Source organism: Hermetia illucens, chromosome 2 (genome assembly GCF_905115235.1).
Source record: "Hermetia illucens chromosome 2, iHerIll2.2.curated.20191125, whole genome shotgun sequence".
Classification (NCBI taxonomy): domain Eukaryota; kingdom Metazoa; phylum Arthropoda; class Insecta; order Diptera; family Stratiomyidae; genus Hermetia; species Hermetia illucens.
Window position 1 is genome coordinate 74,008,574 of NC_051850.1, and position 24,847 is coordinate 74,033,420.

Below are 24,847 nucleotides of genomic sequence, written 5' to 3' on the forward strand. Positions count from 1 at the left end.
ACTCCCGAAATTTGTATTTGGGGTTATCTCTGGGGCACTGAAGAACTTCGTCATCCTTCTCTGCGCATGCCCCTCGTGGACCTTATCACCGGCGTTCACTAACAGTTCCAAAGACGCAGAGTCTGCACAGGTCAAGATGGCATGAGGGCTTTCGGGAGGTCGCTGCAACCATAGCGACTTCAAAAAAATCTACTCCGACCTTGTCTCCTCCCAACCGTATCATCGCACGCAGCAGTTGGCTCGGGAAGCGGTCGCCTAAGGTGAGCTCAATCGACCCGTCAGCGGTCATCAACGACCTTTAACGGGTCGCTTACGATACGGGGTGTCATGTCCCTGAGGTGCCCGAGTAAGTAGTTATGACCCTCTAGCTCGAGAAAGCCTCCCGGTGAAGAGCGAACCCCGAATGACCGGTACACGTCGGGACACACTGGGAGTCTCCGAAGCCGTTGTCGTCTATCGATGTCGATGGGGTCATGTGAAGCTAGCTCTGCCAAGGTGGTAGCTGTGACGTGTATCAGAAGTCAGCCCCTTCGGGACCCTAGTTGGGTAATGTGCACTGAATCGGCATTAGTAGACCGCGTTGCCCCGAGCGAGCGCTGATTCGTCCGTGAATCCCGTGAATAATAATGAATATTGAATAATAATCGTTGGCGCAACAACCCGTATTGGATCAGGACAGCAGTCGTGAGGCGTATGCGGTCGGCAACTTTCCTCCAGAGGAACGTCCGCAAAGGCGTCAAAAACGAGCTGATGAAATTGGCGGAAATGGTGGACCGCATCTCCTTCTATAGGTAAACGTGGAGAGCAGAAATAGCTGCACTCCCCGTTGAGAACGCTGCTTGCGTCAAACGGACCGTAGATAGCTCACTGTAAAGTGAACTGCGGAGAAAGCGGAAAGAGGACGACGTGCCTGAAGGAGGCTTTATCAAAGTAGTTCCCAAGGCCCAAAAAAAGAAGGCGAAGACCCCCTCAGAGACCCGGCTGTCCAAAGACAAGGAGGCTGCAAACCAAAAGCCAGGGGTAGAAAAGACGAGGAAACGAAGGACTAGACCGTCGGCTCTACTTATTAAGCCGATGGAAGGCAAGACATTTGCGGAAGTCCTTAATGAAATCCGCTACAGGATGAAACCCGAAGACAACGGAGCAGAGGTGTCTTCCATACGGTCCTCGGCGAAATGGGCCCAAAGACGTGGAACAAGAGTACGTTCTGCGAAGGGATCAAGGGGTTATTGGGAGAGAAGGCTCTTGTTTCCAGTCTGGAATCCATGTGCTCTCTAGAAATCCGGGATCTTGACTGCCTCGCAGAAAATGTCGAAGTGGAGGAGACGATAAAGCGTGAATATTCAGAGGTAAGCAATGTCCGGATAGGTATCACTTCAATAAATGCTCGAGGCCAAAAACTCGCCGTAGTGGAACTCCCCGAGCAATATGCGAGGAAACTCCTTAGCAGCGGGAGAATCAAAATTGGATGGATAGTATGCAGGATACGAATCCTGATAGTCCCCACCAAGTGCTACAGGTGTCTGGACTATGGACACACGTCAGCAACTTGCAAGGGATCGGACAGGACAGCATGCCGGAGATGTGGCCAAGTAGGTCATCAAGCGCAGACCTGCAACGAGAGCGAAAGTTGCGTTCTCTGCGGGGATCGTGGCGCATCTGGTGAGAGCGTCGCACCCACTGCGGGATCGGGGCTTCAGGGCAGAATTGGAAAGGGCTAGGGTTCGGATGGCATTATCCGTATTTTACAAATTAATATGCACCGGAGTGCAACTGCTCGCCAGTTGCTAACTCAGTTCGCTACGGAAGTAAATGCTAATCTAGCGATAATTAGCGAAACAGGGACCCGGGCCCATGGCATCTGGACTTATCGGCACCGCTGCCATCTGGGTTCGGGACGACGTTCAACTGCGTGTTCTTGCCCCAAGGCCGAGGGAATGCGTTTGTCTGGATCCGGTGTTTAGGGATAACATTTTTCAGTGTTTACTTGACGCCGAACGCGACGATGCCGCACTTTCGGCGTCAGCCTGATGCTCAGGAGGTCGCCGTTTCGAGCATGGAGGAACGGATCCTGGTAGACGATGATTTTAACGCCGGGGCCCGCGAATGGGGCATGCCTTAGTCAGACTCCAGAGGAAAACGCATTCTGGAAATGGCGGCGAAAAACGGCCTCGTAGTTTTAAACACCGGACCCACGCCAACGTTTCGGCGCCCAGGCTGTGAAGGAAGCTTTCCTGATACCACTTTTGCGTCGGAATCTTCGACATCATTAGTGGACGCGTTCGAAGTGGTTGAGGCTACTTGCCGGCGAGCAGAAACGCGATGCACCCCCTGCAATGTGGAATGGCGCGAGGGTAAACATCGGGAAGTTCGTCGAAGCCCTTGGAGCAGGCCGAGCCGCGCTGGAGGACGCTCCGGAGGGTGGTAGCGTCGCAGCTGATATCGTCGTAAATTCAGTGATGAACCCGATAACGACAGTGGGTGCGGCTTCCATCTCCCGGAGCGGTCTCAGCCGCGACAAGTCTTCTACATTCTATACGGGTTAATGTCAATAGCGTGGAAAGCGTCGAGGATTGCCCCCTTTTCACAATGAGAGAGCTCGAAGCGATTCTCGCTATGAAAAACAAAAAGGCGCCAGGTCCTGATGGCATTCCGGTGGAAGTTTACAAACTGGTGTTCAGCCAACGGCCAGACTTGCTGCTTGAGGCGTTCAACGCTTGCTTTAAGGAGGATATTTTTCCTTGTCGCTGGAAAGTGGCCAGACTCGCGCTGATCAGCAAGAGTAAAAGAGACCCGGAGCTTCCGTCTGCATACCGAACGCTATGTATGCTTCTCGTGGCCGGGAAAGTGCTCGAGCTTATCAGCAGTAGACTCGTTGAAGCGGGGGACTTATCCCCGAGGCAATTCGGGTTCAGAACAGGGAGATCTACAGTGGATGCTATTATGGAGATCGTAAGTGCGGTTCATCAAGCCGAGGCACACAGCCGCCGATCTCGACGGATAGTGCTCGAAGATGAGCTTCTTCGAGCAAATCAGGGCAGCAGTGGTTAGGGCTGCAACTGGAGTCGCGGTCTGGCGAATGCTGGCGGCCCTATATCTACTAGGAAACATCTCCCTATGGGAGCAATGCAGTCGGTTCTGCTCTATGGCGCGGAGGTATGAGCTGATGCCCTTGACAAGGAGGTGCATGGTAAGCGCCTTGCTCAAGTGTAGAGATGGGGAGCTTTGCGAGTGGCATCTGCTTATCGCACTGTCTCCGAACGGCATCACGGCAGTGATGCCCTTGCCAAGGAGCGCAAGCTATTTACCGCCATAAGGGCGAGGGCTTAAGAGAGGTGGTTGAAGAAGAACATCAACGCACCCTTACCGAGTGAAAACACTCTTGGCAAAATGAGCCAAGGGGCAGATGGACTGCGCAGTTCACCGACAATTCAAACCCGTGACTGAACCGAACGCCCGGTGAGATTTATTACTTCCTTACTCAGCGGGCATGGAAGTTTTCAGTCTTACCTGCACAGGATTGGGAAGGCGCGATCTCCTCATTGTGTATTCTGTAATGGAGTGCAATGCAATGTAGCGTGCGTTGAACTATGTACGAACAGCCCAGCCAATCCTCCACGTCCCGAAATGAACGCAAAACGTGTCAAAGGTGCGCAGCGGAGCGGAAAGTCCAACAACACCATGAACGAAGCGAAATAAATGTCAACACCAAGAGAAGAACTAGTGAAGCCCCAGAGGCCAGTCTGCCCAAATTGGAATTTAAAAAAAAACTTCGCGCCGGCTCTTGCGGCCTAACGTATTTTACTATATTTATGTTTTTTTTTAAACATGGCAACAACAATTTGAAATAATTCGAAATTAAACTTAAATAAGTTTAATTAATAAATTTGACCAGAAAGCCTTGATCCGTTAGTTAATGGATCGTCACCGAGATGCTGCTCGTTGCTACTGCCGTGGTTTGGAGAACAATGTTTCAGCGACCTTCCGTTCTTCAATAACGATAAGCTGATGTTAACGACATGTGGTTAGGCTTAGAGTAAACCACACGTAACCATGTGAAAAATTTTCTAAATGACCGAAAGTGGTCCTTGCCAATTGCTTGTCGCTCGCGTATTGGCTGTTGAAAGGGCTCTTCTGCCTATTTATTTTTGACTTCCAAGATCTGTGGTTCTAATTTCCTTTCTCGTGGGATTATGCACTTCTATTCTGTTATAAGCACCAAAACTGATCGAAAGTCGACGCCAAATCCGTTTCAAAGCGAATGCAGATTAAAAAACGGCAAACCAAAGAAATGCGAAAGTGACTGATGATGAATTGAGATGCTTCTCACAACAGCTTCACGTATTATTCCTCATCAACTCGTGACCACTTTTGTTTTATTGAGGAATAGCGTGAAGAAGTATTCGTGAACTTTAACTAAAAATTTTTATCGGGGTCACAAATTTTAGTTAATTAGTTTAATTTTTATGTGTATTCAATTAAAAATTAATAACCGATGTGGTCAGCGACTGGCTGCAGACTTTCACAAGATCGGCTCCTACACCAGCCTCGTGCCTTTCGGGATGAGAGCAGACTGACAAATAGGTAAGTTGCTCAGGCGGGTTTGTTCCGGGTTCCTCAGTCGTGGTGAGTTGTGCTGCGATTATGTTGGTGTAGAACTTGGGTGAATCTCCGCTAAGTCGCTCACACAAGTTCATTACTGCGGGAGATTACAACGTGAAAAATACTCACTGGGGCTCCCGACTAGTCTACTGGAAATGTAAGGAGCTTTGGAATACAAAAGATTATGATTTCATTTTATCTGGGCACCCAACTTAGTGATCGATCGTCGCAAAATCTCCGATCATATCGATTTCGGAATTACAAACAAAAATTTCGCGGAACGATTTCTGTTGCACCATATTACTAACAAAATCCGAGACTTGTATGGTTCCCCAAGGTTAAAAGCTGAACTATTTGAAACGATAAACCGGAAAGCTCTGAATGATAAAACTTAGCAAAGTGTTCGCCGATTATTTTCTCTAGAAGGATTGTAGGAATCTAAAAAGACTGAAATAACATTTACCTCCATTAGTAGTAACGTAGAAAGAGCTACTGCACCGATAGCCCATTCGGAAAATATTTTTGCACCAGATTCAGTAAAAAAAACAAGTCGGGAAACCGGAACCTTGAGGCTTCAGGTATACAAGGTTTTGTTTCCCTATGTGAGGAGCATAACGTAGTTCTCCATTGGCTGATAGCATTGACCCAACATATTAAAATCGCTCAGTTCTGGGCAGGTTACTGCCATTACCAGAACTGAGCGATTTGAATATCTCGAGGGGCAGGTTACTGCCATTGCCAGAACTCAGCAATTTAATTATCTGGAGAACTGCGTAATGAAATTGCTTCATGCATTAACGCAATCTGGATGAAGTGGCATTCCACAACTGGTGTTCTTTGTGATCGACTTATCAGCGCACGTCCCAAATCTAAAATTTACTGCAATGTCGTCCGTTTGCGGTTCTCTATAGTTCTGAGTGTTAGCCAACTATAAAAGACAACGAACTGCGGAATGAGAATATCCGCGATCCGTGGAAAAATTGAAAGGCGTTTTCGATGGTGTGGTCACGTAATTCACGCTAACGAGAATGCACTTACCAATATTGGTCTGAACATCAAAGTCAATGGGAAGCAACCAAAAAGCCGGACGAAATAACGGTGGCTTGATACGCCGGATGGGGATTTACAGGCCTCGCGATTACATCCTAATCAGGCATTTGATAAAATAAAATGACGAAACCGATCACGACGAGCCGACCCCGCTTGCAGCTGAAGAAAAAGATGTGGGGAGCGACGAGTGCACGGCAGCTCCGTGTCACATAGCTAAAAATTCCATTGCCCTCTATTTTTTAGAAAGCGATTTAAATAAATTATTTGATGGAAACCCCTGCATTGATAGTAGTCAGCTTTAATATTTCACGCCAATGTCAATTATTCCAGTTAATTATGATGTCAGCATCTTATTTGCCTGGCTTTGGAAGCGGTTAATTCGCGCGGGATTGCTAAGTTTGAACTGCTATAACTTTGGCATTAAAGGCCAGATTTTCATGAAATTTAGCACGTATATACGAAATATTGTCCTCTATGCTGCTGCAAAATCCCTAGGATGAATTTAAGGGGGGGGGCATGCATGGGCATGTATGGGAAGCCCCCCTTTAAACTCCACCTAAATTTATGCCACTCGCTGTGTGCGTGGGATTTCATAGTTCCCATCTCTCCACCAAATTTCGTTCGGAACGGTTTAGCCGTTTTGGAGAAAAATCCGTGTGACAGACAGACATTGTTTTACACAAAACCTTAAAAAGGCTGGGGAGAATTAGATTCTTCTTGAATGGAATTTTAAAATTTCACTCAAGTCAATTAATTAGGATCTTCAATGCAGACGACCATGTGGAAAAAGTCAGCTATAATTACTGTCCCGAAACTAACAAAAGATCCGATGCAAATAGCATGGTACCCCATCCGATTAGTCTGCTTCCTACCCTACCAAAAGTGCTTTAAAAGCTGCTGGCATCAAAGATTCAGTCGTTACCAAAAATTTTCAATATAATTCCCAACCATGAATTCGGCTTCCAAGAAAAGCATGCCATAAATGAACAGGTTCATTGTATAGTTTCGTCAATAAGGGAGGCTTTCGGCAGAATATGGCACAAATGGCTATTGTATAAAATTAAAAAACTACTGGGAAACAATATTTTGAAATGCTATTCTGTCGATTCCACATAACGACGAAATCTATGAACGATACCATGACCGCCAGGTTGTGGATAAAATCCCGCTCAATAGGTTAAAGTCGGCGGGTCACTTAACCCGTATGGATGAGGATGATACAGCCCAGAAAGTTTAGAAGGGCAATATCTATGGTAGAAAAAGAAGTCGAGGCAGACCCTGCCTGAGATGGAGCGATGGTATAGGTCAGGACGCTAGACAGCTTTTAGCGATATCGAATTGGACTTCGGCGCAAAACCGGGATGTTTGTAGTTCCTTATTAAGGCAGGCCTAGACAGGTTACCGATTGGTGCGCCATTGATGATGACGATGCTTATATCGAAGGTAGGTCTTTCCGATTGAAATACAGAAGCTTCACATCTATAGACAATTCTATCAAAGCAGGTGTCTCCCAAGCGAGCGTACTAGAACCATTACTGTATCTGGTATATTTTTCCGACATGCCAGTTGACGATAACCTGCTTATATCTACAATTATTAATTCACACAAAAACCCTGAGGATGTCTCCAGATCCTTGGAATTCTATCTCAGAAAGCTAAAGCAATGGCTAACGACATGGAGAATTCGCACAAACGAAAGCTAAAGCTGTCATGTTACATTCACTCTAAATTGGAAAACGTGGCCGCCCATTCTTAAGTGGAATCAACATCGAAGAAGATTACAATGTCAATGGCTTCCACCTTGATTGGAGAAAACACATCAAATCTAAAAGAACGCAAGTGAAAATTTAGGTGAAAAATATCTACTGGTTAATCAACCGAAAAGTTACTAACATCAAACTGCTCCAACAAACACAATCGAAGATCCTATGAATATAGCAGATGCACCTCGATTCATCAAAAACATTAGCTTACATTGAGATCTAAATGCTCCTCTTGTAGATGACTTGATAAATATCGAGAAAAACTCAAAAAGCATCCAAATATTCTTGCCAGGAACTTGTTACAAGGTACTCATTAACATATTATATTTAATGCTCATGATTGTAGCTTCGATCAAACTAACCTTAGGACAATTTATAACTCCAAATATTAAGGAGGAATTTATGTTGATGATAATGGTATGATGATAATGTATTGTTTCGGTAAAAACAGAAGATACAACAATAAACGAAGTTGTATTAAAAAACAAGTCGAAATGCCGGAAACTGGCGCATTGAGTATAAAGGTTTTGTGTTCGTCTTATGTAAGAAACTTCAATGCACATTTTTCTATCCGTATGTAGCTACAAATTCAATATATTCCTTCATATTTTTAACAACTACAAGACGTACATATTACAGTCGTAGATATTATCCTCACTCAAAAAAAAAACAACCTGCCTATTTCCGAATACTGTACATATATATGCACGTATATAGACTCGTACCCATATTTACGATTTACTTCGCGCACAACAGCGTACATATGTATATATATAGTAAGCATATTAAATACGGCTGGTTTAATGTACAAATATATCCATCTGAATTAGACACTACTCGCAAACTTCATTAGCACACGCATATACTATATATCTACATACGAACATGTCTGGTTAGAGTAATTGATATTTATATACAAATGACTAAAAACAATAAAATAAAATAATTCTTTGCGACCCCATTCATAAGAACTCATGTCGTCGTGGTATTGATGAATTGATATATGATGATGACGTCATACAGATTGCAGAATGCACGAAATTCACTGTGATTTTTTTCAGATTTTTTGGTTGGATAGGTTCTGAGAACGAAACCTGTTGCCCTTTTTGTGGGTCATATTTTGAGCCCTCACTACCCTATGTTTCACCCGATATTAAATATGGAGCCAGTTTTGAAAAGTACTAATTGAGACCTTTCATTTGATATCCCATATGGCCAGATCCTATGAAAAAAAATTTGCATCCACCATTCACATGTACGGGGAGCCCCCCTTAAACTTAATACAAAATGGTGCCATTTGCTGCATGTAAAGGGAACCGCAGATCACACTCTCTGACCAATTTTCGTGACAACCGGTTAAGCCGTTTCCAAATAAATCGGGTGTAACAGACAGAGACAGACGGACAGACAGACACCGTCTCGATACTAATAAGGTTTTGTTTCACACAAAACCTTAAAAATCCATCACTAGATGTTGTCCGTATTTGGTATTGCCTGCCTATTCATTGAATTTGGTCATCGTTTTGATTGACTTGTGGCACGGTGCGTTGTCTTGATGAAAGATGACTTTCTTCTTTTTCATGTGTGGGTGTTTTTTCGCTATTTCGGGCTTCAAACGATCCAATAACACCATGTAGTAGTCCCTATTGATGCTTTTTCCTTTTTCGAGGTAGTCAATGAAAATCATACCATTCGCATCCCAGAATACGGACGCCATCACTTTGCCGGCCGACTGTTGTGTTTTTGGACGCTTCGGACGGCTTTTACCGGTCGTACGCCATTCAGCTGACTGCCGACTTGACCCCGGAGTGAAATGGTGAATGCATGTTTCGTCCACTGTCACATATCGACGCAAAAAATCCTATTTATTGCGAGTAAACAGTGCCAAACAGCTCTCCGAATCATTGATCCGTTGTTGCTTTTGTTCCATTGTGAGCAAACGCGGCAGCCATTTGGAAAAAACCTTTTTCATAGCCAATTTTTGGTGCAAAATAGTAAATGCACTACCAGTTGATATGTTCACCATGTTAGCTATCTCGCGCACTTTCATTTTGCGGTCACCCATCACGATTTTCAATACTTGCTTGGTGTTTTCGGGAGTTACTCCCTCATTTGGCCGACCCGAACGTTCCGCATCATTTGTATCAGCACGACCGCGTTTCACGTCGAAAACCACCGACAAATGGTTGTTTTCGACGGAGTAGAGTCCGGATAACGTTTTTCAAGCCATTGCTGAACTTGAACAGTGTTTTTTCCCCATTAGAAAACAATGTTTTATAACACACGAAACTCGTTTTGGTCCATTTTTTCACGATTGCAAAGGTAGCGTCAGTTTAACCACTATAGCTTTCTTGGTTATCTTTCGAATTACAGCAAATTTTGACACATCTTATCTGAAGGTTGGTACTTCTGAACCTTGGTATATAAATGGCATTATTAGCGCCATTTCCACGCTAGTCCCGGGACTTATTGAACGATGTGTTATGTTTCTGTTTTTCGCTGTTTTTCGTTCCATTGGCGTTAGTTTGCCGTAGAGCACACACGTGCAAACATTATTTACTGCGTCATTTGTGTTTGATTATTTTTTGCTTGTTTTGTGCCATACTTAGTGTATTTTCATTCGTTTTTCTTTTTGGAAAAAATTAATGGAATTTTGCGTGAAATGCGACGAAGAGATGAATGTGATATGGATTTGGACCCATCCAGTGACATTGGCGAATATCCGTGGAATAGAGGCGATGATTTTGCGTTAACGGACGAACAAAATGCTGAAAATGAATGACGCGAACATGAAGATGAAGAAAACATTGCGCCGATACAAGAAAATATTGTCGAACAAAATGGAGCAAATCCCGAAAATAAATATTGGTAAAAAAATAGAACGATCAAATATTCATCGCAACCATTTGAATTCAGCCCTCGAAGCTCATTTCGACGCGCCGATAATATTATTTCAGGTAAAAATACACCCTTTTTGTTATGCTTCATTATATCTGTCGTATGTGTGCTTTCAATGTATGAATTCGAATAAATGATTCTAAAAAATCGGATTGAAATTCCTTCAGCCTTAGTTTATATGCGTCAAAAGTGGCGTAGATACAATGGATCAAATGGTGGCTACGTACGCATGTGAACGAAAAATCCATCGGTGGCCAATGGCAGTATTTTGTAACATGATTGTTGTTAGCGCGTTGAATGCAGTTGCTACGTTTGTTTTATTGTTTAAGGACTGGAAAAGCGAAAGATCCAATCGCAATATTCATTGAGGAACCGGGAATGGCCCTTGTGGAGCAACACATCGCAAAACGCAAAACTCGACCGCAAACTAGCAATGCAGCTGATAGTTGCGATGAAATACGGCCGATTCGCCATTTGCCAACTACTTCGAAAAGAGGCCTTTGTCACATCTGCACATACAAAAGGAGCAAAAATGTTTCTCTACACGTTGCGGAAAATGTGCTAAATTCGTTTGGGTTGATCATCGTTATGATATTTGCGAAAAATGTGCCAAAAAATGCAAAGAAAACCGAAAAATGTACTTTTTTTCGATTTTTCGAATATTTGTCAAAAATGGCGATGTTTTGTTTTGAATGTTTTTAAATATTTTTTGGAGTAAATCTTCATAAATATTATTCATTTTGATAAAGAACATTCCAATAAAAATAAAAATTCACAAAATACATCGTTTTCTTAGAAGCGCTTTTCACGGGTGAAAAGGCACGTGTGTGTATGCCCGCGCATACACAGGAATCGATTCGTCGTAGTTTTCGGGGGACCGATGAGGGTTAGCAGCAATGTAACACTGGGTAATCATCCTTTTCCATATCCTCTCACACATACCGACCCGTCCGAAGTCATGCAACCTCGCATCTTCACATTACTCCCCCCCAAGTGTTTCCTTAACAATATACGGTGTCGATTTTTCTACCGCGCCAAGTTTTATTTCGCCTGAAAAAATAATACTCTACCAGGCCTATATAGTGAAATGTCTACTTTTTCGCCTTAGCTTTCGATGACGTTTGATCAACATCGGTTTTTTAGCCTTTGCGGGGCTCCATGAATCATTCTTCCTCAAACTCAATGCACTGTTTTTACACTAATATTAATATTATCGTTCCGTCGTAGACTCTGACGAACTGTAACGGTATTTGTTTCTCTAGTCCTAACCGGTCGCACAATTTCGTATTGTGTCATATCAGACAATTTGGGTAGCGGCCCATTTCAAACTAACGGTTTTGCCAAGCGTTAGATCCGTCAGCAAGTGATTCAGCTTGGCTCTCTTACTTATCGACAGGCGCATGATGGGCTAGGCGTACGAGCACTAGCTCAGCTAATCGGCGACGAGTGCTATGGATTCTCCGCCTGGGCCGACCAACGCGCGGTTGAATATAGTGGGTCCGTCGTGACGCCCGCCAGTGTGAATTGCCAAAAAGGTAGCATCCTTACCGAAACGGCGGTTAAGGCAGCAGAAGGACCCGCGACATCCTTCCTCTCGCGCGACATTACCAATCAATTTTTCGGTAGAGTACTGCGGCCAATTCTTCTGGCAGGGGGTCGTAGGCGGGCGGCCTGATTTTCGGGATTCAATTTCTATATCCAATTCAACGGACGGACACTGCACCTGCTTATGGGTGGGATAACTAGGTGGAAATAGGTCGTAATAAGGCAAGCGAACAAAGCAGGTGAGTAATCGTATTTTCCGTAAAATGCAAATTGATGATCTAATTGCTCACTCGAAACGTGGAATTTCACGCAAGCCGCACGAGCCAAGCATTCGGAATTGTGTAAAACACTCGTTTACGACCGTGCACAATCCACAACAAAGGAGCGGGAGGCACGACGGATGCGTGCCAGGAAGCCGTGGAGTTTTCGTTGGACTGGATACATAAAACGACAATGCGGGTCGGATTGGATCGTGCATACTATGGAAGAATGAAGACGCTCGTTACAGTCTCTGGGTTCGTCCCCAAAACTCCTTCAATGACGATCGATTCAGCTGCTCGGGCAGCGAATGCAGTCTTGCAGCATAGATTCGTGCCTCATCTCCTTGTTTGGGTATCGATTGCGTGAAGCACTCCAGACATGACAAGTTCTGCGCGTGAAAACTTAAAAAAAAATTCGGGATCACCAATTTGTAGTAATTTCTTACTTTTTCTAGATTATGTTAATGATTTTTATTAATTAGTAAATTATTTCCATCTAAAACAAATTGTATAGTTATTCAATTGAACATTTCAGCCATATTTTTTTCTTACGGCAAAAACGATTAGGTACGGCCTTCTTCACCTCATTCATGACTGTGAACTAGTCCCGATTTTTTTTTAACTTGGTCGCACTTGGTACCGTTCCGCCACAGGATATTTTAAAGGGTGCCTTTTCTGCCTTTATGAAAATTTAAAATTTTTTTCAAAAACTGCAAAATCTTTTATTGCTGTTTTTGCCCGCAATAAGGTTCATATTCTTAGAAAATAAGTTAGTAATGTAAAATTGAAAGCTCTTTTTGTCTCAGATAAAAATAAATTGGAGTCGCTTCCCGTAGTTGGAGAACACTTGTCTATGCAGAGATTTACAGACCCTACTTTTTACCAAATTCCGTGACAAAGGATTCAGTCATTTACGAGTAAATTAGGTGTGACAGACAGGAAGACTTTGATAAGGTTTTGTTTCACATAAATTCTTAAAACTATATATCAGAGTTTCTATCTTATAACCGTATCAGAACCTTCACATTACGCATTTGACTAAATATGTATTTAATATCCGACAGACATAAATATAAAATAAGGTCTTATTACCGTTGATAATATTTGATCACCCCATTTCTCTAGACTGTTAGGCTCGTAGAGAACCTGAAATAGTGATATGAAAAGTTAAAACTGCCTCAGAATAACTCACTTCTCACCTGGCAGGAACCCACACCATACTGCTTGTATAACTTCGGTGCCAGTATGTATTTAAAAACGCTGACCATCATTTACGGATGCAAATATTCCAAAGTTAAGAACTACTATATGCCGATGAAATACTAACCACTGACATGCTAACTATTAACGGCACAACTCTCTCTGACGTTTAATTGCACAGAAATCAATTCAGCATCTACAGAATGAACAACCATGGAATGAACGCTCAGCAATAACCAAAGTACAACGGATCTACAGAGTGAACAACCTTGGAATGAACGCTCAGTAATAACCAAAGTACAGCGGATACGTGCGAGTTTTGATCTTGACCGCAGGAGATTTTTTTAAAAAAAAGCAAAAGCAAAAAAAAATTAAGGTTCACTTCCAAATTTAACTTTTATTTTATAACACAAAATACTCAATATTACAACACAAATTAGAGATTCCAACTTTCAGTTTACTAATTGATTCTCAAACAGGCAGCGTTCCCCCGTCGATGACGATCACAAAATAGCTGTGCGAGGGAAGTTACATGAACACCACTTTTATGGAACTTGCAATTTTGCTGATTTAGTAATTTACCGGAAACCAATGAAAAAGATGCTGACTTTGAAATGTTAATATTGACCCTTTGTTTAGGCTAGGTATTGTCTATTTGTATTGTAGGTATATGTAACTTGCGTGCGGGGTGAAAGAGTTGCCAAATTTCTTATATAAAGAAATCTTCAATAGTAGTAGTTCGTCGCTAGCCTCGGAAAGCCCACTACGAATAGCGCGGTGAACGACATTTGATTTACTTGCCAATGTTTCACTGTCAAAATGGAATTTTGAGGGTTATTCATTTAATTATCTAGGAAATCTAGGAAATAAATATGTAATTGTATGAAAATTCTCTTTCATTCTCAATTTATTTGACATTTCGTCTGATTGCTTTCAACTAATAACGCGAAGTGCAACCGAACTGACATGCAAACCTCAAACGGAACTTTTCGCGAAGCTCATATGCGTTTAACGACTAGCAATGGGTCACGCAGAAAAGTTAGGAAAACTGAACATGTGTGATACGAAACGGATGACAACTTGTTCGCTTCACGTCATGCGCAATCTGGTCGCGCTTCTCGTGTTCGGCATTCATTTTGCCAATGACTTTAATTTGTATGAATTCATTTTGCAAACTGAGGAAAGCACTATTTTGGTAGCAAGTTGTAATTATTCAAGTCGCTTGTATTAGTTTCATCGATTTTTCTTCTTTTTCTGGCCTTTTTTACGTTCATACTCGGGGTCAGCTTGTCATGATCGGTTGCACCATTTTATTTTATCTTCCGCCTGATGTAGATGTAGTCGCGAGGCCTTCAAATCACCATCCAGCGTATCAAATCACTGGCCTTTTGGTCGCTTACTATCAACTTGGATGTTTAGACGAATCTTGGCAAGTAATTCGTACGAATTACGTGACCATACCATCGAAGACGCTTCTCTCGCAATTTTTCCACGATCAGGATATCCTTATTTCGGATGTGATGAAGGCATGTGACACCACTAGTCCAACGCAACGTCTTCGTCTCCATAACTGCAAGACGCCATTCAATGTCTCTTATAATTGGCCAACGCTCAAAAACATAGAGAGCGACAGCGCGGTCAACAATGCAATAAATTTTAGGTTTGAGGCGTTCATTGATGCTTGATGGACGCATCATCAAAAACACTGTTTGGAGGAATCGTCGACTTTCGACCGTATTTCGATACTTTCACCGATTTGTTTATCCGGTTACTATTCAGGTGTCCGGATAGCTGAGTGGTTAGAGCACAAAGCTATCGTACGGAAGGTTGCGGTTCAAATCTTACTGGTAGCAGTAGGATTTGTATCGTGATTTGACGTCGGATACCAGTCGACTCAACTGTGAATGAGTACCTGAGTCAAATCGGGGTAATAATCTCGGGCGAGCGCAATGCTAACCACATTGCCTACTACAGTATACTGTAGTGTACCGTTTCGGTCTTGAATGAAGTGCTCTAACACACTTCAAGGCCCTGGTCCAATATGGATTGTTGCGCCAAAGATTATTATTATTATTATTTAATTTGTTTTGGTGTATGAAACAAAAATGATTCTTCTTTTTTCATTCCAAACTTCCTCTTTTTTCAATTCAAAACGCAAAAATACAGAAAACTGACAGAGGCCATGCCACATCATTTTTCGTGCAATCAAATCTGGCTGATGTGTCCTTTTCATCTCTTTCTTACCAATCCGATTTAGTGAAGATTATGCTTTATCCTTCTTTGGCGCCTATTATATGTACGGATAAGCTTCCGTAATACATTTCTAAATCGGCGCATTTTAGAGTGGGTACTGCCTAGTAGATATACTGTGGTTCGCAACAGTGGAATTATGGCGTGCGTGCGAAGGGAGAGAGCTGTCAAATGGAATTCATTACACCCGCTGGCATGAAACAATATACAACAAGTCCAATGTGCAATGCGGCATGCGAAATGTTCGGAAAATTGAATTTTTGCAATGCGTGAACGCAGTTTGTTGCGCTATTTGCAATATGATGGCGGTTTTCGTTTTCGACTGTCAGTTTTGAATGTAATTAATTTGAATGAATTCGTTTTGAAAACTGCGGAAAGCAACTTCTGAGTTCTAAGTGCTAATTATTAATGTCACTTATATTAGTCCCGTCGCTTCCACTCATAAAAATTGAATTTATGTCGGAGGTATGTGCATTCTTAGTGGCATTTAATTGTATGAATTTCATAACAAAAATCTGCTTCCCTCCAGCCCTTTTTAAGGCTTTGAGTAAACATTCATATGAAATTTAGCCCTCACAATATGCCCCGTTCCAATATTTGCTTAAATAAACTTACTAATAGTAAACCCTTAATCCTATCGCGCATACACCCACCGAGTTTCATCAAAATCCGGCTATCAGTATCAAAGTTACAGCAGTTCAAACTTTCCAATTGAGCGCAAATTTACTGCATCCCAAATCATGTATGTAAATAAGATGCTGACATCATAATTATCGAGAAAAATTCACATTCGAATGAAATATTAAAATTTCATTTACACCTGAAGCGTCTAACTTCCGGTTTCCCGACTTGTTTGTGTCTTTTGTAGTGTGAAAGGTATGAGGTTGGCTTCTATCAATACAGTGCTTTCCAAAACCAATTGTTTGCGTAAATGGCTTTTTAAACAATGGAGGGGAATTGAATTTTTAACTATGTACACATGGAACTATCATGCACTCATCATTTCTCACATAACGTTCCGGTTTGTTGACTTGTTTTAGGGTGATTCCACTCCTTACATTGTTTAAACGGTAGCTTCATTTGTAAGACAGAAAATTAATAGCCGATGTTAAGGTGCGATGATTTTATAGGGAACGGTGGTAATAAGAGATTAGCGGCGTCTTATGCAAATATAACCAATTAAGAACTTACTGTTCCCATTAACTCTTGTATTACCACACAAAAAAACCAGCAATGTTTACCACCCAGGTATTCGAGTAACCAAGCACAAACTTTTAAGTCCTACTATAATGTAACTCAAGTTAGTTCATATATTAGACTAATATGGACTAAGTTATGGTTCACGAGGGTATTTAAGCTGAATATAATGATACATAGTGACTTTTGTATTAAACTCTGCCACGCTATTAATAACGTACTTTGTACTATCCTCGGTAAACCAAAAATAAAATGTTGAGATCAGCCCACGAGATAAATAAAGTATAGTTGGAGTGATTCAACTATGCTAAATCCTACTTGATCTGTCTTGGTGACAGGTTTGGAGACAGGCCGACCAAGGAAATGCATCCAACGTCGTGAAAAAGAACATGATTCCAAAAATGCTAGGGCGTCCGCCTCAGTCGACGCGGCAAGACGGACCCCAGACCTGTCGAAAAATGGGGGCCTTCATATGGAGGCTGCATCGGCTTTCGGACGGTATCCACCCTGACCAGGACGTGCGTGCACGTGTCCAGCTCCTTGGGCGCACAGGCAATCGCGGACGAGTGTCGGGTGGGTGGTCTGGCTTTGATGCGCCGGAGATTGTCCCTCAGCAGACGCACCAACCCCGAATCTGTGAAACCCGATTTCTTGTCGAAGACCGGATCGCTTGGGAGTCTTGGGTTCTCCCCATATACCAGCTCCGCGGGGCTGGCAGCAAATTCCTCTCGGCGGGTTGTACGTAGGCCGAGTAGGACGAGAGGCAAGACTTGAGTCCAGGACGGATCGTCGCGTGCCATAATGGCGGCTTTCAGCGTCCGGTGCCAACGTTTTAGCATCCCATTGGATTGCGGGTGGTATGCGGTAGTCTGCTGGCGTTTAAAACCCCAGGAGTTTGCCTAACTCCGAGAAAAGGGTGGACTCAAATTGCATTCCTTGGTCAGTGATGACCACTGCAGGGACGCCAAAGCGAGGTATCCACTCTCGACAGAGGGCTTCGGCACAAGATTGCGAATTCTTTAAGCGGGTTAGTCAGGAAGGTAGAGCACCATTTGACTGGCAAGAAAGTACCACTGCTCCAATATCGAAAAAGAAAGATAGTTCAGAAGAATGTTCAAATTACCGTACGATGTTAGTAACGTACTCATGCACTCTTGATGATGGATTTCCAAGAAGTGCTTGTGTAACACGGCGAATCATCTTTTTTAACTTTTCGACAATTTTTTTGAGTCGAAATACCCAGAACGGTAAGGTCCCCGGCGGTTCCTCCGAAACTAAAGTTTACTTCAGCAACTACTAACACTGTTGCTGCCGAATCTTGGTTGATCGTTTGGTTAGCAAGATTACTGCTATAGAGGTTCACAGCCTAGTCTACGTTGCAGCTGCCACGGCATTGCAACATTGGGAACTCGTGGGAATAAAATTGGGGCCTTTTGTGTAAATGCTTTAAATGAGACCCCAGGGACACGAAGACAACAAGAGTTGCTCAACAACACCAGAGCGGCCCTTCCCTGTCGGATGTTTTGGTCAAAGTGTAGTGTAGGTTCCAGGGCGAAACGTGGATTGGTACCCACGATGGAGTATAAAACCTGGGAAACGCCTGCTGAACCAAACCTTATCTCTACCTCCACGTGGTGACCGCTGGGAGCTCTTTCTTAATGAAAAGCTGCAGACGGAGAAAGATAAAGGCGAGTCTCCCGAGCCTAAAAACGGGGAAGAAAATGTACCAACTAGTCCTCCAGGTTGGGGGTTGGGTAGGACTGACAACTCTACACAGAAAACCGATGTTACGAAGCCACGGAAGGAGCCTCGGACAGGATGGATTTTACCACGACGAAACGGGCAACGACAACGGATTAACCATTTGCGCATTTTCTCATGGAACGTGCGCTCCCCGTACAGACCGAACCCTGCTGAGCAGATAGTCGATACCCTGTCCCAATATAGGGCTGATGTAACAGCGTTGCAGGAGATGCGTTGGACAGAGAAGAGTCGCTATACCATATATTATAGTGGCCATCCAGTAAATCATGTGCTCGGAGTAGGTTTCTTAGTCACCTAAAAAATGAAACCTACTGTTATCGGCTTTGAAAACATAAGCGAACGGCTATGCACCCTGCGTTTAGGAGGCAAATTTAGAAATACAACCCTCATTAAGTTCATGCCCCTACAGAGGAGACTACAGAGTCGGAGAAGGATACCTTGTAGGAGGCAGTAGAACGAACCTTCGAAATCTGTCGCAGATATGATATCAAAATCATACTGGGGATTTAACAGCCAAATAGGGACAGAGTCCGTATCCTGGCGGTACGTTGGCTCCGATAGCTTACATTAAAGTACAAATGATAAGGGACTCCGGATTTTTCAATTAGATGTGTCACACGAAATGGTTGTTGGAACTACCTAGTTTCTGGTTTGCGCGGAAAGCGGTCCACAGACAAACGTGGGTGTCTCCAGACGGGACCATTTTCAACAAAATTGATCACGTGTTGATCGAACGCCCCCACCTCTCAGCTTTGTTGAATGTCAGAACATATAGGGCGGCCAATATAGACTCGGATCACTATCTCGCATGGTGTTCCGAGCTCGAATAACACCACCCAGAATCCCCTCTGACAATCAGGTGAGAGTTAACATTGAAGCCATCCACAGCATAGCCTTTCGCAAAACCTATAAGAGGGAGATAGATGCCGCAATAACCGCAGCGAAGAGAGATCCTGGAGATGAAGCAGCAAAATGACCCAAGCCGCAAAAAGAGTCGGAACGGCTGATTTGACCATGAATATAAGCTAGCAACGGAACGGAAGAATGCCGTATACCGAGAAATGTTGCCTTTTCAGAGGACGCGAGCACGCGCGGAGGCCTATCTCGAACTCCGACGAGCGGAGAAGCGACTTCACAGACGGAAAAAGGAAGCTTGAGGAACCGACAGGTCTGTGAACTCGAAAAGTACAGGGAGCAACCACACCAGCCGCGGAAGTTTTACTAAGAAGTTAGCAGGATGAAGAATGGGCATATCGGAGTGATGGGTTGAGTACTATGATGAACTACTGAACAATCAGAACATCGGCGAGTTAGACGTCCCGTCAACTGAAGACGACGGACAAATGCTGTCACCACCAAGTATACTAGAAACAGTCCGCGCAATTCATCGGCTTAAAAACTATAAGTCGCCAGGAGCCAATGGAAGTACAACCGAATTGGTTAAATATGGAGGCGACCAATTAGTGGTTCATCAACTTGTGCTCAAGGTATTGGACAGCGAATCAATGTGTGACGGCTGGCAAAGAGACATTATCTGTTTCATACATAAAAAGGCAGATATCACACAGTGTAGCAATTATAGATGAATCGCGTTACTGAGTACCATCTATAAGATATTCTCCGCTATCTTACTTGGCCGGAAAGCCACATACGCTCAGAATATCCAGGCAAATCAGCAGCGGATATTTAGCACAGCCAGGGTAAAACAGTACACGGCCATGAGAGAATTCGGTATCCTAATGAAATTGAGAAAACTGACTAGGCTGACCCTGACCAATGTCCGCATAAGCAGTCGGATCATTTTCGAGACCATTCGATACGACAAGGTGATGCCATATCATCATCTTTAACATGGCCCTGAAGAAAGTGGTTCACGATGCCGATGTAAATGCGGGAGACGCCATCCTCTTCAAGTCCACCCAACTACTGGCCTACGCTGACGATGTTGACATCATGGCAAGAACAACCCGAGATGTACAGTCTACGTTCATCCAGATCGACCAGGCGGCGCGAGATCTTGGGCTACACATCAATGAGGGCAAGACAAAATATATGGTGGCGACGTCAGCAACAGAAACCAACCAACCAACAACATCCAACCGCACTGGTCAGACGGGAAGAATAAAGATAGGAGCCTACAACTTTGAGATTCAAGTGGCTAGAGCGCTGGGCTCTCGATCGGCAGAGGAATTTATTATCGTGGCTGGATGTCGGATACCAGTCGACTCGGCTGTGAATGAGTACCTGAGTAAAATCAGGGAAGTAATCTCGGGCAAGTGCAACGCTGATCACATTGCCTCCTACACTCCAGCTCTAACTTCAAGGCCCTGATCCAATGTGGATTGTTGCGCCAACGATTTTTATTATTATTATCTAGGGTCGAAAATCACAACCAATAACAGTTAAGACGATGAAATCCGCGCACGGTTGTTGGCAGCCAACAGAACCTATTTCAGCTTAAAAGAAACTGCTCTGCTCGAAACGTCTCATGATAGGGTCAAAGCTCTTACTGTACAAGACCATTATCTGTCCAGTCCTTATGTATTCCTCGGAGATTTGGGTTCTTAGGAAGAAAAATTGTCAACTCTTAACCACGTTCAAGAGAAGAATCCTCCGAAGAATTTTTGGCCCCCTACATGAGGATGGAGCCTACATAACGACGAAATCTATGAGCGATACCACGATCGTCTGGTTGTGGATAGAATCCGGCTCAACAGGTTGCGGTGGCAATATCTATGGTAGAAAAAGAAGACGAGGCAGACTCTGCCTGAGATGGAGCGATGGCGAAGGACAAGACGCCAGACAGCTTTTAGGAATATCGAATTGGTAGAGTCAGCCAGGCGACACAGGTGGCACCTCCTCTGCAAAGCTTACCCGGCGAGAACGCTGGAAAAGAAGCCGAACCGGAGCAAGCATTGAAAGCAGCCCAAAATGTCAAAGAAAAGGCGGTAGCTGCCTGTAAATGAGGCAGAGCGTGAAGTGCGAGGCACGGAGTAATGGAGACGATGTTGACATCATGGCAAGAAAGGATGGAGAAAGGTTGTCTCCAAGAAGAGGAAGGAGAGGAGGAGGATACGGCAGAAGTGATCGTCATTTCCAAAAAGGGGGAAGCAACTTATGTGGATATCCTTATGAAAGATAAATTGGACTCGAAGTTTAGGGATCTAGGAAACAGCGTCAACCGAATTAGGCCGTCATAGAAAGAAAGAAGTCTAATGATAAAACGGCGGAGAAATTACTCGGCCTCGTGGAAAAATCCCTCGACCAGCAGGCTGAAGTAAGCGCCAAACGGCAGTAGGTAACCCTCGAGTGTAAGTACATCGATGAGGTTACCACGAAGGAGGATGCCCGCGCAGTACCAGATGTATAGTGTTCAGGACAGCGCTAAATACAAGGTCCAAATAAGATTGATTCAAATCAATCTCAACAACTGTGAGGTGGTGCAAGATCTCCTCTCACAGGTCATTCGAAAGATGGGAATTGACGTCGCCATTATTTGTGAACCCTATCGCAACTACGGTGGTGGTGTCTGGACCAGGGACCAGACCGGTAAAGCGGCGTGCGGCGGGCAGACAATTCAGGAAGTTATGCAACGTTCGGAAGCTGGTTACATGAGCGAAAAAACGGGGGGATTCATGTCTGCAGCTATTACGCTCCTCCTAGCGCAACACGTGCGCAGTACGAGGAGATGCTACACCATTTGATGCTGGACGCAAGGAAAATAATAGTGGGTGACTTCAATACCTGGGCCTCTCAGTGGGGTAGCCGAAGGGCAAACGAGAGAGAACGTTTTCTGCTCGAGGCATTTGCCGAATTGGATGTTGTATTTGCCAATGTTGGGAACTCATTTACGTTCAGAGGGAGAGACCTGAGTTCTATCGTCGACCTCACGTACGTGATCATCGCATTGGTGAGGGGAACCACCTGGTATGTCAGTGAGCGTTACATCTACAACGACCACCAGGCGATCTTTATTAAAGATGCTGCTATGCCCTGGAGGAGAAATTTTGCAAGCAAACAGCATGCCATCGAGCAAGAAGACAGTTCCAGCGATCCAGGGGAAGACTCGATCACGAGGAGCGCGAACGGGATTATAGGACGTTACGTGGCAGAATAAAGGAAACCATTCGTAGGAGCCGAAGAGATTGCTTTAGGCGACTGTGTGTGGATGCCAACATAAACATCTGGGGCATGGCCTACACGCTGGTTATGAAGAAGTTGCAGGGGCAGAAATCGCCCTAGGTGACCTGTCCACGGCTTCTACGAAAAAGCACGCGCAACCATGCGAAAATATATTGCTACATCCCGATTGCCGCAAACACTTCAAGCAATGACGCGTTTGTTCTATACTACAGAGACATGTATCTTTAATGGAAGACAGTACAAATCAAGAATGAAGCCCACTAGGCACAGATTGTTACCGGACGGGATTCTACGAACTATGACGCAGGTTACAAGGATAATCGCTTTTTACATCTCCATGTATAGTCCAGCCCTAGTAGTGTCTAAATCTGCTTCATATCGTCCGCCAAAGGGCCGTAGTTCCAGATTTTTTCTTGCTGTTTTTCAACAGCGTACCGTTCCAACAGTACGGCTACATCGATTATGAACGAGCGTGCTACGTTCTTCATTGAGAAGCAGAACTAGATCGGTTCTATTGTGATTAACACTGTTCTTGATGGCAATAGTGTAATCTCACAGTAAATTGATCCAATTTTTTTCCTCTGTGCAGTAAAGTAAGGATGGTAGGTTGCCACTAAGTTACACTTGAACGTTAGGTTTTGATGGAGAATCTTCCAGACGAAGTTATGACGATTAGTGTACTCGGTACTCCTCAACATCCTACATGCAGATGTTATGTGCTGGATGGTCTCCTCTTCACAGTTGCATAACCTACAACTGGAGTTGATGATTGAGCAGTCGTGGAGGATATACCGTTTGTAATTTTTTGTTGGAAGCGAAGTATCCTAAACTGAAGTTAGAAATGCTTCGGGCTCATAAAAAAGTATACCATTAGTCAGCCATTTGTTGGAGGCTTCGATGTCAATGTCTGGCAACAATAAATTTTTGATACAACGTGAATGGTGTTGATTGCCATGATTTTATTTTTCCCGAACAGCTCCGTTTTCAGGACAAAATGCAGACGCCGTTCAAATTTCACCAGCAAATTAGATTTTTTTATTGCTGTTTGAAGGAGTCGCCTGCTCCCTCCAACTTCAACGTCCTGCCTATTTCCTGGTCGACTCGTCCTATCGCCAGAGTTGTATCTTTAGAGGCGAGCAGCTCTTTTCGCCTACGCCGGTGCATATCCTTGTTTGCCCTGTAAAATGAAACTTCCTATTGCCTAGCACTTACCTCGTTTCCCGGGCCGTATCCTCAAACAAACTTTTATTAACTCACAACTCCTTTTTTCCACACAATACATTTATTACTTTTGAACCGAATCTACACTTAACGTTTGTTGCACTAAAGACCCCGCCTTAGGCCTAGCTGAAATTTCACCTACGCGCCCGGCCGTTCAGAAATACACTAATTCTCAATCGACCTACTCGACACATCATTTCACCTATTCCGCGAGCAATTTTCCTTCCGGAAGCCAATGCAAGTAATTACATAACAAAAACTTCATTGAACTTCCGTAAACAACAATAGAAGCTATTGACCATGATCAGTCTGAACATTATGCAAGTTAGTTTCTTGCGCTTTCGGTGCATACACAATTACATAACAAAAGTGCATACGAACCGCGTGCTACTATGCGCATTTTACGCGACCATGGCCTACATTAATTTTATTTGATTTTAACTTGCAGGCACGATTAAATTACCAAAGTGCCTGCTTGCTGAAAATGACTTATCAGATATAATCAATTTATTGTTATTTGCATGATCCAGAGTTTTTTAAACCTTGGCTGCGCTATCATTCCGAACAATGATTTTTCATTCTAATTGAATTGACCTTCACGAAACTCAAGGATGTTGGAGGGAGCGTAAGAGCGAGATCTCGCTGACCGTTAGTTTATTCTCGTAAACAATTGCTATAGTAGGTGTTGCTGCTTGCAATATGCCTAGGTATTTGTGGACGTCGTCCGAATCCATACCCTCAATTTGGATGTCATTGTGGCTGTATTCTTTGTTGTCGATGTGTTTTCCCCGAACAATTGTTTTTATGCGACACTTCTCCAAACTCAACTGCATGCCGATATCCGTATTGAACAGGATGGTGATATCCAGCAAGGAGCGAAGTTTGTCCTCGTCTTTGGCACACAATTTGATGTCGTCAATATACATTAAATCACGTACGTGTTTAACTTGGAAC

The 24,847-nt window shown here is 43.7% G+C and overlaps 1 protein-coding gene across 1 annotated transcript in view; it reads right to left on the minus strand.

Moving 5' to 3' along the window:
* Positions 1-13,541, minus strand: part of LOC119650101 (phosphatidylserine lipase ABHD16A) — a 123,693-nt gene extending 110,152 nt beyond the window's left edge. The window contains exons 1-2 of the mRNA XM_038052621.1: positions 13,318-13,541; positions 13,211-13,264 (exon numbers count right to left, since the gene is read on the minus strand). Coding sequence (XP_037908549.1) covers positions 13,211-13,264; positions 13,318-13,389 — 126 coding nt within the window. The 5' untranslated portion in view covers positions 13,390-13,541. The remainder of the gene's footprint in view (positions 1-13,210; positions 13,265-13,317) is intronic.
* Between the last annotated feature and the right edge of the window lie 11,306 nt (positions 13,542-24,847).